The sequence below is a fragment of the Pelophylax lessonae genome, assembly GCF_965119305.1.
Source record: "Pelophylax lessonae genome assembly, chromosome: 9".
NCBI lineage: Eukaryota > Metazoa > Chordata > Amphibia > Anura > Ranidae > Pelophylax > Pelophylax lessonae.
This window is the reverse complement of record NC_138776.1, coordinates 22,966,789-22,981,450: the sequence shown is the minus strand read 5'-3', so window position 1 is coordinate 22,981,450 and position 14,662 is coordinate 22,966,789. Positions and strand designations below refer to the sequence as shown.

At 44.5% G+C, this 14,662-nt stretch overlaps 1 protein-coding gene across 1 annotated transcript in view; it reads left to right on the top strand.

Annotated features, from left to right (window-relative positions):
* HPSE2 (heparanase 2 (inactive)) overlaps positions 1–14,662 on the top strand; it is a gene marked incomplete at both ends in the record, with an annotated part of 422,804 nt that overhangs the window by 17,846 nt on the left and 390,296 nt on the right. The window contains one exon of the mRNA XM_082267677.1: positions 9,523–9,677. Coding sequence (XP_082123803.1) covers positions 9,523–9,677 — 155 coding nt within the window. The remainder of the gene's footprint in view (positions 1–9,522; positions 9,678–14,662) is intronic.

The following is a 14,662-nucleotide window of genomic DNA, read 5'->3' as shown; positions in this document are numbered from 1 at the left end:
AGAAACTTCTCTGCTGATTTACAGAGTTTTTAATTTCAATATTAATATTATTATTATTAATATTATACAGGATTTTTATAGCGCCGATAGTTTACGCAGCGCTTTACAACGCTGTAAGAAATAGTCAGCGTATATTGTATGTACAGCAATAGATAGAACCCTTAGACCCTTTATAAATGAGCAGTTAACCACCTAACGACCGCACTATCACAGATTTACTGCTACAGGGTGGTCGTTGTGTGCAGAATCACACACACATATATATATATATATATATATATATGTGTATATACATATATATATATATATAGGTGATTTTGCACTTCCGCCAAGGGGGCCACTACTCTTCTGCTGTGATTACTACCAGCAGAAGCCGATCAGCGGGTGCTGGCCAGTGGATGTTCTGCCAAAAACTCCAGCTCACCAAAATCTCCAACCACGTCACTTCCGGTCAGGGCTGCTGTCAGAAATCACAGGGCCCGATACAGCCTACCTAACAGGGCCCCCTTCCCCTCGGCCGCCAAAAGTGACTGAGGACATAGATTTATCAGTCCCGTTCTCTGTAGCCTCAGCTGCACAGATGAATGAATGGGAAGCACTTTGAGGCTTTCTGCTCATTCACAAACACAGTTTCCTATGCTTCAGTGATGAATGGACACAGGAGTGATTGGTACCAATTGCTCACTGTATTCATTCAGGAGAGGAAGGGGCCAGTAAATTACATATTGACTGGCCTCTTCTCCTGCTCTTCATCCTGAAACATCACCCTGTTTGCCCCCAGCGGCTGCCCGTGGGAGAGGAGGGAAACGGGCAGCGGCTGCAGGGGAAAGAGGAACATAGGGGGGCCCGGGAAGCAGATGGAAGGGGCGCATGTGCTAGAACCATTCCCCCCACAGTGCAGCCATAAGGAGGAATAGGAGGAGAAGCTTGCAACACTGAAGGGGGCGGCAAAAGAGGATCAGTGTCTGCAATAATACAGTACAGCCGGTGTTCCGTGAAAAAACCCTACCCGTGAAAATTCCCTACCCTCCACAGCTGTGAGCATGCGCAGTGGGAAGCGGCTCAGCTGTTTAATGACGTTTGTGCACAGGAAGTGACGAGGGTAGGGAATTTTCACAGGGTAGGGTTTTTTAAGGTTACACCGGCCCTCCTGCTCAGCAGCTCCTGGGCCCCCCTTTTAAACTGATGGGGCTCAGGCAGGAGTACAGGAGGGCTGGCTGTACTGCCTTATCAGCGGCCCTGCTTCCAGTGACTCCACAGCAGGAATAATTGGAGATTTCGACGATTTGCTGTTTTCACAGACCACCGGCAGCCAATATACTACGGTACACGACCAGTTGCCTCTTTTCACAGAACACTGGGTAAGGAAAAAAAAGTAATCGCCACCTTGGAGGCGGCCATGTTGTTGGTTAGTAGGGGGCGTTACTAACAACGTGCAGTCATTATAGCGTGTACCGTAGTGTATAGGCTGCAGGTGGTCTGTGAAAACAGCAACTCGTCGAAATCTCCAAATATTCCTGTAAGGTTAACAGAAGTGACGTGGTTGGAGATTTTGGCGAGTTGGAGTTTTCGACAGACCACCAGCACCCGGCGATCATCGGGAAGACAAAGGACAGAGCTCTGCCTATGTAAACAAAGCGGGGCTCTATTCTGACAGAGGGGATGTGATGGATTTTCTTTTCCTGCAAAGCAGGGAAAGAAAATTTATCACATCCCTTAGTAAAAAGCACTACACAGTTGTCAAGGTCTTACCTTGCCCTCCTGTTGGCAGCCATCTTGGACATGTGCAGACTGCTTCCTCTTATAGACTCTGATTGCATCTTTACTTTCTGCTGCCTGGGTGTCGCACAGTGATGATGCTGTACACCTGACTATATCTATCACCTGATGGGTTGCAGTCCTTGCCCTTGTGTTTGTGCTCCAAGGTGCATCTTTACTAGCAGACTTCTGTTCTCCATGTTCCACCGTGTATGACCTGGCTTGGCTGACGACTCTCCTGGCTCTTGACCCCGCATCGGCAGACTACCCCGCATCGGCAGACTACCGGCTTCTGGACTCGACCCCGGCTTGGATGACTACCAGCTTCTGGACTCGACCCCGGCTTGGATGACTACCGGCTTCTGGACTCGACCCCGGCTTGGATGACTACCAGCTTCTGGACTTGACCCCGGCTTGGATGACTACCGGCTTCTGGACTCGACCCCGGCTTGGATGATTACCGGCTTCTGGACTCGACCCCGGCTTGGATGACTACCAGCTTCTGGACTTGACCCCGGCTTGGATGACTACCGGCTTCTGGACTCGACCCCGGCTTGGATGACTACCGGCTTCTGGAGTCGACCCCGGCTTGGATGACTACCAGCTTCTGGACTCTACCCCGGCTTGGATTACCACCTGCTTCTGGACTCGACCCCGGCTTGGATGACTACCGGCTTCTGGAGTCGACCCCGGCTTGGATGACTACCAGCTTCTGGACTCTACCCCGGCTTGGATTACCACCTGCTTCTGGACTCGACCCCGGCTTGGATGACTACCGGCTTCTGGACTCGACCCCGGCTTGGATGACTACCAGCTTCTGGACTCGACCCAGGCTTGTTCCTGCTCCCACTTCCTCAATCTTGCTGTGCATTTATTGTTGTTTGCTCCAATAAACTGCTTTATTTTCCCTGCATCCCCGTGTGGTCTGGTTTTCTGGCACCCTGACAGCAGTGTACACAAAAACACTGGCTAGGCACACATTTAACCCTTTGATTGCCCTAGATGTTTAACCCCATCCCAGCCAGTGTCGTTAGTACAGTCACAGTGCATATTTTTTAGCACTGATCCCTGTATTAGTTTCACTGGTTCCCACAAAGTGTCAAAAGTGTCAGTTAGTGTCAGAACGTCCACCGCAATATCGCAGCATAAAAAAATAAATAAATACAAAATTCCAGTATATATCCCATAGCTTGTAGATGCTATAGCTTTTGCGCAAACCAATCAATATACACTTATTGGGATTTTTGTAACCAAAAACATGTAGCAGAATACATATGTCACTGGTCCCCCCAAAAGTGTAAAAAATGTCAGTTGGGGGTCCGATCTGTCCACCGCAATGTCGCAGTCCCGCTAAAAATCGCTAATCGCCGCCATTACTAGTAAAAAAAATAAAAAGGACATAAATCTTTTCCCTAGTTTGTAGACGCGATAACTTTTGCGCACACCAATCAAAATACGCTTTTTGGGATTTTTTTTTTTTTTTTTTACGAAAAATATGTAGCAGAATACAAATTGGCCTAAAATGATGAAAAATATTGTTTTTCTTTCAGAATTGTTGCTCTTTTTTTGTTTATAGCGCAAAAAATAAAAATCGCAGAGGTGATCAAATACCACCAAAATAAATTTCTATTTGTGGGAAAAAAGGACATCAATTTTATTTGGGTACAGTGTCGTACGACTGCGCAATTGTCTGTTAAAATAACGCAGCGCAGAATCTTAAAAAATGGCCTGGTCATTAAGGGGGAAAATCCTTCCGGACCAGGAGAAGATGACATTTTTGAAATGGCTCAGCCAGAGCCCAGACCTGAATCCCATTGAAAATCCATGGGGTGATCTGAAGAGGGCTGTGCATAGGAGATGCCCTCGCAATCTGACAGATTTGGAGTGTTTTTGCGCATAAGAGTGGGAAAATATTGCCAAGTCAAGATGTGCAATGCTGATAGACCCAAAAAGACTGAGTGCTGTAAAAACTCCAAAAGGTGCTTCAACAAAGTATTAATTTAAGGGTGTGCACATTTATGCAACCATATTATTTTAGTTTATTATTTCCCTCCAACTACAAGATTTCAGTTTGTTATTCAACTGAGTTGTACAGTTTATACTGTAAATCACTTTACATAGCGTCGGTTTTTTCCGGGGCGTCTTTTTGGTGTCGCGCTGATGGAGGAACACATGTGTGGTGTCTCTCACATGTTTGAAGAGCTTCTTCTTTACACTTTCCCACACAAGGGGGAAATTTAACCACTTAACCACTTTAGGCCCGGAGGATTTGGCTGCTCAATGACCAGGCCCTATTTTGCGATTCGGCACTGCGTGACTTTAACGGACAATTGCGCGGTCGTGCCACACTGTACCCAAACGAAACAGATGTAATTTTTTCCCCCACAAACAGAGCTTTCTTTTGGTGGTGTTTGATCACCTGTACGATTTTTATTTTTTGCGCTATAAACAAAAAAAGAGCGACAATTTTGAAAAAATAACAACATTTTTCACATTTTTTTAATGAAATTCTCAAAAAAAAAAAAAGTAAAAATCTAATTTTTTTTTAAATTTTAGGCCACTTTGTTTTCTGCTGCATATGTTTGGTAAAAAAAATCGCAATAAGCGTATTTTGATTGGTTATTGCGTTTACTAACTACGGGAAAGATTTATGTCATTTTTATTGTTTTTTTTTTTTTTACTAATAATGGCGGCGATCTGCGATATTGCGGCGGACTGATCGGACCCCTAACTGACATTTTTGACACTTTTGGGGGTACCAGTGACATTACTACAGTAATCAGTGCTAAAAATATGCACTGTTCCTGTAAAAATGACACTGGCAGGGAAGGGGTTAACAGTATTGGTGATCAAGGGGTTAAATGTGTCCCTAGGGACGTGATTCTAACTGTCAGGGGGCGTGGCTTGTGAAGTAATCACAGAGACATGCGATCCTATATAGCAGGATCGTATAGCCTCTGTGATTACTTCAGGGAGAATGACAGACGGCTGTGTTTACATCAGCCGCCTGTCCTTCTCTCTCTGCTGCGGGAGATTGCGAGTGGCCGACAGCCATCGGAGTCGCTGGTCACACGCGCTCGCCCCCTAGAGTGTCCTGAGCGAAGTAGTACTACGTCACTTTGCCCAGGAGCGCCTGACTGCTGTAGTAAATGTGCGGTAGGCGGGGCGGAAGTGGTTAATGACCATCCGCCCGCCCACAATGTATTGCGGACGGGTGGCTGCTGTAGGCAAAGCGATGTACTGGTACATCTCCCTGCCTACTTTCAGGTTTAGGGCGCGTGCATGTGCGCCCCCATCCCCTCCCGCTGCCTAACCGGGCTCCCACTGAGATTGTCTACAGCAGGATCCTGTCAGCAAATCCGGGTAAAATGATTCATGGCCGAGACCTGCTGATCGGCTGTGTCCAATCACAGCCCAGAGCTCTGTGTTAAAAATCAACACAGAGCTCTGTACACAGGGGGAAAGCTGTCATCAGTTGCAGGTGTGAGAAATTGAAATGGCAGACTGGAATTCTGTCTCCACGGTGAGCGATCGCGGGTGCAATTGGGTCGCCAGACCTGCAGATCAGCTTCCTCTGTGGTGAATGGGCCCGCGTTCGCCTCCAATCGAGGTCCCGCAAAACGTCGCACAGATTTCACGGGAACTAACCAACCTGCCGCAATATATGTACGGCGGCTGGTCGGCAAGTGGTTAATGCTTTCTGATTATAGATTAAAGATAGCTGACTGTAGATTATTGACTGCTGATTGTAGATGAATGATTGATGAATATAGATTAATGGTTGCTCACCATGATTGCCGACCACAGTGATTGCTGGAATTTTACATTTTAGGTAGCGGACAGTTTTAATATTATTATTATGTTATATTGTAATCTGGGATTGTCACGATTACCCACGCCCACAGCAACTAGCTAACCGGGATGTGGTTCCGTGACTGGGGAGTATAAGGGAATAAGAAACTCCTACTGAGTAATAAGACTAGCTGTGGCACTTTCACAGCCCGCACTGCCTTTGGCCACCACTAGAGGGAGACTCCACTCCAATCCAGCTGGCTGACCACACACAGGCAGATGCAAATCTTACATACAATTTGGTGCACTCTACGGGTTGGGGAGCAGTTTAGCAATTACTACACACTACTGGGATTCCTCCAGCTATCCTACAAGCTGGGACCCCGGTGTTAATCACTCTTCCCACTGTCCACACACCAAACACACCACAAATGATAGCCTGCCACGACCCAACAGTTTGTCCGCAGACTGGTCTGCTGGGCCACTGCACACACACAGATCTCCGTCTGGCAGATCAGCTATTTTACAATCTGCATGCAATCTGCCAACACGCAGTGCAATTGCATACAGATTGGCATGTAGCTTAGACCGAGCAATTAGGCACTAAAATGCAACGATTTCTCCAGAGATATGAGTCCTAGCTTAGTACACAGAAGTCACTTATTAATTTTATAATTTAATATCCCGAAAGTGGGCAGTGCATAAGAAATATATACAAAGCAAAAGGAATTACAAAAAAATACAAAAAGACACACAATTGGCAATTTGCTATGTAAAATAAAAAGGAATAAAAACAGAAATAAACTTTACCGAAGCTTATCCCTTGGTAGAAGCATACCGGAAACCGTGTGGGGACTCCCCAGTTTTGAACTGGCTTCATGGAAGAACAATGTCCATATCTCAGGTTGCCCATTTTATTGCAATATGAATGTGGGCTGGACTTTAGCCCTTGGCCAATCAACCCCAGGGTGTACCCGTCTCAGCCCACAGGATGTTTCCTGTTCTGAAATGACCAGAGTTGAATTGGCCCAGAACAGCACTGACCGCTGAGTCAGGGATAGGAATTCTGACACCAGCGCATCGGTCTGATCGTGACCATACCAAACACTGCCTGCCTGCTGCAATTAGGCGCCATATGACGGTTTTGTGCATTTCTCTAGGATTCTACACACGCTACAGACACAGATTTACATGTACTTGTAGCCCAACACGTGAACCATCAGAAGAAATTATTTTAATCTCTCTGCTACTAATATTTTAACTTTTATGAGAGATAAAATGCATTCCTTAGATCTGATGATACCAATCAAAGCTTGCAGACTGCTTGGAGCCTCTCATTGACCCCTGCGAATCCTCGTAGCCAAGATGACTGGCAGTTTTCTTTGAGGCTCCAGGAAGGTGACAATTTTTTTGTTTACTTGCATGGGAGACTTTTATTGGCATCTAGGTGTCACCTCTATCCTAGAGAATGGCCCTGTCCTTTTCAAATGCTAATAAAAGGACATATGTGTATGACTGAGTACTGAATACTATATCTTTAATAACCCACAATTACACTACATCTACAATTATATGACTTCTACAGACCACTTCACATCTCGCTAAGGCAAAACTACCCTACTCTTACATTTATGTTACAGGGATGAAAAATTTTATTGATCTAGAAGGCGAATAAACTTAAAAATGTGCAAACTGTGAGGAGAATTTTGGAATTCTTTCTGATGTTATAAGATATATCTGTGTATAATTATATAGGAAGTGATAATACATTGAAGAAATAAAGAATTAGTGACCTCGCTTGATTTCTGTGGGATTTTTTCTAAAAATGTTTAAAATTCTGGGTAATTTTGGATATTTAAAAAGACTGAATCTGACATATTTACTGATCACTTGGGGAAGTCTCTGCTCTGTCTGCATACCTGAGAATGGATGTATATAGATGATAAATCCTGTATAGTAATCATACAGAAAAAGCACACAAAAAACAAATAATACCCAATTTTTTAGTAACATATTAAAGATGATATTGCATCAAGTAAATAGATACCAAACATATCAAGATTTAAAATGGCAGCAAACATTGGTTTCCTTGGTTTCTAAGATTGTCCTTAGCCGGGGCTCTAAAAGCCGTTACAGGTTACCAGTTTGGCATCCATCATGAATTATGGCCCTAGAATTATTGCTCTCACTCTGATGTTTCTGGCAACACATCACATGTGTGGTGCAAGTACTGTTTACATACACATGCCGGACCTACCTGCCTGTTTGCATTTGCGCATGAACGTCGTGGGGCAGGGGTTCTTTAAATTTGTAAAAATGTTTTTAATTTAAATTTATAGCTTTTTCTTACACTTTTTTATTCATTCAGCTTTATTGCTGTCACAAGGGATGAACAAGATCCTTGGCTTTGAGCAGTGATAGGTACTCTTCAGGGGAGGAGAGATCGGGGAGGATAGATCAAGGAAGAGAGATCAGGGAGAAGAGATCGAGGAGGAGGGATAATGGAGGAAAGATTGGGGAGGAGAGATCAGGGAGGAGAAATTGGGGAGGAGAGGTCGAGTAGGAGAGATCGAGGAGTAGAAATCTGGGAGGAGAGATCGGGAGGAGAAATCGAGGAGGAGAAATTCGGGAGGAGAGATCGAGGAGAAGAAATCAGAGAGGAGAGATTGAGGAGGAGAGATCGGGGAGGAAAGATAAAGGAGGAGAGATTGGGAAGAAAAAATCTGGGAGGATAGATCGGGGAGGATAGATTGGGGAGGAGATATCGAGGAGGAGAGAACGGGGAGGAGAGATTAAAAAAAAGCAAAATTTTTATTTAACCCCCAACAGAAATCGGGAAGGAGAGATCGATGAGGAGAGATAGAGAAGGAGAAATCGGGGAGGCGAGATCGGGGACTAGAGCTTTGGGAAGGGAGATTGGGGGGAGGGATCAAGAAAGAAAGATCGGGGAGGAGAAAGAAAGATTGAGGAGGAGAGATTCGGGAGAAGAGATTGAGGAGGAGAGATTGGGGAGAAGAGATGAAGGAGGAGAGAGGGGAGACTGGGGGGGTGGGATCAAGGAAGAAAGATTGGAGAGGAGTGATCGAGGAGGAGAGATCGGGGAGGAGAGATCAAGGAGGAAAGATTGGGGAGGAGAGATCGAGGAGGAGAGATCAGAGAGGAGAGATCTGAGAGGTGAGACAGGGGAGGAGAGATCGGGAAGGAGAGATTCCGGGGAGGGATCAAGGAAGAAAGATCGGGGAGGAGAGATAGAGGGGGAGTGATCAGGCAGGAGAGATCAGGGAGGAGAGATTGAAAAGGAGAGATCGACGAAGAGAGGTCGAAGAGGAGAGATCAGGGAGAAAAGATTGGTGAGGAGATATCGGGGAGGAAAAATTGGGGAGGAGAGATCGAGGAGGAGAGATCGGGCAGGAAAAATTAGGGAGGAGAGATCGCGTAGGAGATATTGAGGAGGAGAAATCGGGGAGGTAAGATTAGGGAGGAGAGATTGGGGAGGAGAGATTGAGGAGGAGAGATCAAATAGGAAAAATTGGGGAGGAGAGATCAAATAGGAAAAATTGGGGAGGAGAGATCGTGGAGGAGAGATCAGGGAGGAGAGATCGGGGAGGAGATATAAAGAAGGAGAGATCGGGGAGGAGATATCGAGGAGGAGAGATTGGGGAGGAGAGATTGAGGAAAAGCAACATTTTTTTTTAACCCCAACAAGGTCATTAGACACCTTTGTTACTATAGGTTCTGTTTGAATATGGAGAGTGAAAACCAGGCTGAAGACGGTGATAGAGATGTGTGGGAAAAGTGTTACAAGTCAATGAAGGAATATGAGTACATATGCCAGAAGAGACATGGGTGAGAAGGATAAAGAGGGTCAGGATGAAAAGAAAGGGTTTTCCTATTACATCCCTTTTTTATATCTAGAGTTAATGAACCTGTTCAGGGAAATCTGTTATCTAATAAACGTTTCTATTTCTCCAGTTCCAAAAGACTTGTGACTCTAGCGCGAGGTCTGGCTCCAGCTTACCTGAGGTTCGGTGGCCCGAGAACAGATTTCTTACAATTCCAGAACATCAAGAATCCAGCAAAGAACAGAGGACCTGGACCTGATGACTATCTAAAAAACTATGAGGATGGTAAGAACTATCTACATTTAATGACTGCTTTCTAAAGTAAAGATGAACAATTGGCACTGAGAAGATTCTGCTCCTTCCTAAATCATGAGATTACTTTCCCGCTGGAGCACTTTTTTTTTTTTTACAGTTTTTCCTTTAACCTCCCTGGCGGTATGATTCTTTCGGATTTTAGGTGCTGAAAGTGGTACCATTATTTTGCTTGCAATTCTGGAGAATGAGCAGCCCAAACCAGCTATTTACTAATGATTTCTTTTTACCGTGTGTTCTTCTTTATAACATCCCGAGTATGATAAAGTTTGAAACACAAAATCCTAAATTATAATATAATAAATAACTATAAAATAATAATATAATAATAACACTTTTTTTTTTTCCAAAAAATAACACTTTTTATTCAATAAATGATAGTAAATCATGTAATCAAAAACACTGACATTTTTTTTTGTCAAACAAGGATGCAATATATTTTTTTTTTTCCCAAAAAGGATGCAATATTACTCTTCATACTGCTTCAATAAACGTCCCGGGTGTGGAAAATTTTGAAACAGGGTACAGCGCAAAGTCCAACATCACAGTCTGGACAGTAGTACCGTGTTTCTTTTCTTATTTTCCGCCCGGTGTCGTCGTGCTTGGAACAGCACACCACACACATTCTTGTGGGTGCAGCCTTCTTCTCCGTCGGCGGAATGAGGTCCATAAAATGACGACCGGTCAGTCGTTCGGGGTTCACGACACCAGCCGCACGGCGTCCGGATCGACTTACAGTTGGTGTCTGGTGCCTGAGAAAAATCAGCTCCGCAATTTTCCACACAAAGTCCGCATGGATCATAGGCCGGTCGCTTTTCTTTTTCAGCAGAATGAAGGCATTCCATAAACACTGCTCCAGGAGGTGTCTGAAAATTTTTTTATAGTATTTCTTCTGCTGTTTCCGCATTGCTGGATAGAAGGTCATGGCCTGGTCAGCTCTGTCCACACCTCCCATGGTGTTATTGTAATCCAGGGCCAGTTGCGGTTTCAGCACATCTTTTCCCCCTTTTGTATGGACCATGACAGTGGCGGTGCTATGGATGGTGCTCATCAGGCAGACATCTTTTTTGTCGCGCCATCTAAGTGCCAACATTTTGCCTTTCTGCCAGGCAACTAACTCTCCAGGCTTGAGTTTTTTGTTGGCAAAGCTGGGGGGCATGTCACGCCGGTTTGCTCTGACGGTCCCATAAGCATCCGTCTTGTGCTGTAGGAGGAACTCAAACAGTTCTGGGGAGGTGTAAAAATTGTCTGTAGTGACACAATACCCCTGATCCAGCAGAGGCTCAATCAGCGTCAGAACTGAAGCAGTTGCCATCCCATAGCTGCTGAACCTTGGGTTAAACTTAGTTCCTCTTCCGGTATATAGGACCGAGTTCCAAATATATCCAGAGCTGGATTCACACAGCATAAAGGATTTTATTCCAAAGCGTGCTCGCTTGGACGCAATATATTGGATCCAGCTAAGTCTCCCTTTATACGCCATAGGACTTTCGTCAATGCAAATGTCTCTTTCTGGGACATAGGACCGCTGGAAGTTTTTCAAAATTAATTGATAAATGTCCCAGATTTTTTTTAGCTTCGGAGCCGGATGAGATGTTTCATCAAACTCCTCATTGTTGGCAAAGTGCAAATATCGCATTATAAGGGAAAATTTGTACTCCGACATTATGGTTCCAAAAAAAGGAGTGGCCAATAATTTGTTGGTGGTCCAATACCACTTCTGCAGGGGTTTCCCCACCACTCCCTGCAGAATAATAAGGCCCAGGAATCTCCAGATATCCGCACTGGTAACGGGTTCCCACATCCTGCTCCTGGAAAACCGCCGATGTGCTGCGGTTTGTTGTTGCTGGTACCGGTTGGTCTCCACAACAATTTTTTCGATGACCTCATCGGTCAAAAAAAGCTGCAGATACGCCAAGGGGTTATCCTCCTCAACATCAACTTTGAGACCAGGCGTTCCGGTATACGGGAACCTTGGGGGCGCTACGTGCTCCATACCGCAGTCGATCACGCACCACGTACGCACATCGCTCGGCACATCATCATCACTAAACTCACTTTCGTCGGATGATGAGCTTTCCCATGCATCGCTGTCACTCCACTCTCCGTGCGATTCGGGATCGCTGTCGCTATCGCCCAGCAGGTCATACATCGCTTTTGATGTTGCGGCACGCTTGCTTGAGGCCATGGTCGCTCTGCAATAATCCAGATACAAAGTGTGGAAATGGAAATAATGCAGGAAGTGCAATGGAGAAAGCACTGGGGGGCATAAAAAGGTCACTTTATTATATTTTGGGAATGTAATCCAATAGGATTACAGTGTGTCAGTGTGTTTATACTTTATACGGTGTTTATACTTTTTGAATTTGCCGCCGGTTCCACCCCCCGGCGGACGTCACGTCGCCGGAGACGGAAGCCGGGGCTTACAGACGATCGAGAGGAAGCTCCGCCGCCCGACGCCGCTCTCATACATCGCTGGATCCCGGAGAAAAGGTAAGTGAAACCTCCACCAGGATCCAGCGATCTTCCCAGCGCTACCCCGAGTGTGACTCGGGGTTACCGCTTTTGGCTCAAAAATCTTACCCCGAGTCACACTCGGGAATACCGCTAGGAAGGTTAAATGGATGTCCTCAGTAATTCCAGCTATGAGGGAGTGGATGGAGAATAGTAGTAATTAGGGATGATCGAACGGTTCGGGTCGACCATCGGTTCGACCCGAACATTGGGTGTTCAAAAATTCGTCCGAATTCCGAACTTTTTGCGGTAAAAGTTCGGAATTCGGGTCACCCGAACCGCCCAAAATGCAATGGGACAGGAAGTGGGCTTTAAAAGCCCGTAATTGGCCCAGAAACGTCAGTAAAAGCCAATGAGGGGGCAGGAGTCTACTAGGAACGTGATTGGAGTGATTACGGGAACCAGAGGCCAATCAGGAGTGAATACGCCCCCAGTATATAACATAGCCCCGCCTAACCTCTAGCACTGTAATACAGAGGCTTTGGAAGAGACTGGAAGCATTTGTGTTTCTCCTGCTGTGTTAAACAACGTTTGCTGTATAGCCGATTGCTTGTAAAGCTCCAGATCAGCAGAAGAGCAGTCAGCTTACAGAAAGATTGTCAGTGTAGTTAGAAATACAGCGATTGTGCTGTTTGAGTTAGAAAAAAAAACATTTAAAGGGACAGTGTCAGTTAGAAATATATCTTCTGCTGTATGGAGCTGTTCTTTTAGTGTGAGGAAAGGGATATGCAGTGTAGTTAGGGTACTATATACCACTATAGTTAGATTCAATAATCTAGTTTTTGTAGGGATAGTTTTAAGTGTCAGGGTTCCGTCTAGTGAGCACGTTGCACTGCTGACATATCTACAGCAGGTATACGTGCTTGGTAGTCAGCTATTGTGCAAAATACATTTCAGCGATACACAAATCTCCTGTATTTAGCGACAACTTTGGGTCGCATAGCAGTGTGCGTCTTGCAGGTGATTTTCACATCGCACAGTTGATAAAGCCTCAGTGACAAGTTAACATTGCAATTTTTTTCCTTACAAAGGCAATTATTGCCTTCATGACCAGCACTTTCATAGGGTTATGGTGTCAAGGCATCGTCGGCACCACCAAAGGCCCAATTTTTAAGCGTCCTTTACTTCTATTCAAAGTCAAGAGACAACAGTATTCATCCAAAACATCTCTAATCTTGTTCACTCTGCACTACATTGTGGCCCCTACCCATAACCCTCAATGTATCCGTGCATATATGTCTGTTTCTTGTGAGAATTCAAGTTAAAGTGCACCAAACCATTTTACATGAAATAAGGTACATCTACATACATCTTTTGACTTCTTGAAAACATTTGGTAATAATAGCCCCATTGTGAAAATACACCCGTTAATTATATCCACATTTGAAGAGACAGCACCTTTTTCCAAAAAAAACTCTAATCTTGTTCCCAGTGCACTGCATTATGTCCCCATCATACACATTGGCTGTGCAGTTGGTTAGGAGCAAAAGAAAGGCGCAGTTAAGCAAAAAAGTCCTTTTTGAAGGTTTGGCATGGTATAATTCTGGTTCTGGACATGCTACAGAGCTGAAACTTCACAGGTACACTTTTTTAGACCCCCAGACACTAAATCCAAAGAAATCTCATTTTTTTTTTGGTTTTTCAATAATTGGCTCTCTATCAAAAAGACAATTTTTAAGACCTTTTTTTTTGCCTGATTCATAGTCCCTGGGTCATGACCCAGAACCCTAGGCACTTTTTAGGCGAATTTATTAGGTTTTAGGGCTTCAAAATTGTGTTTTTTGATTCCCGAAGTTCGGGTCCCATTGATTTCAATGGGGTCCGGGAATCTGAACCGAACTTTCGAGAAATTCGGGTGTTCTGGTTGAACCAAACTTTTCAAAAGTTCGATCATCCCTAGTAGTAATAAGCTAGGGATGAAATGGCAAACAAAGGAGGTTGTATGTACACATTTTGGAAGAAATATATTTACCGGGGTTGATTCAGTGTGAATCCGAACATGATTCATTACAAGTATAATCTCATATGGTTTAGAATGGAGGCAGTGGGGTATATATATATATATATATATATATATATATATATATATATATACAGTACTGTACAAAAGTTTTAGGCAGGCGTGATGCTAATGCTGTAAACTAAGAATGTTTTCCGAAATAGAAGTGTTAATAGTTTAGTAAATGAAGAGAAATCCAAATCCAATCAATATTTGGGGTGACTTCCCTTTGCCTTCTTCTAGGTACACTTGCACACAGTTTTTGAAGGAACTCAGCAGGTAGGTTGTTCTAAGTACATCTTGGAAAATTAAGCAGAGATCATCTGTGGATGTCTGCTGGCTCAAATCCTTCTGTCTCTTCATGTCATCCCAGACAGACTCCATGATCTTGAGATCAGGGCTCTGTGGGGGTCAAACCATCCCATCCAGGACTTCTTCTTTACAT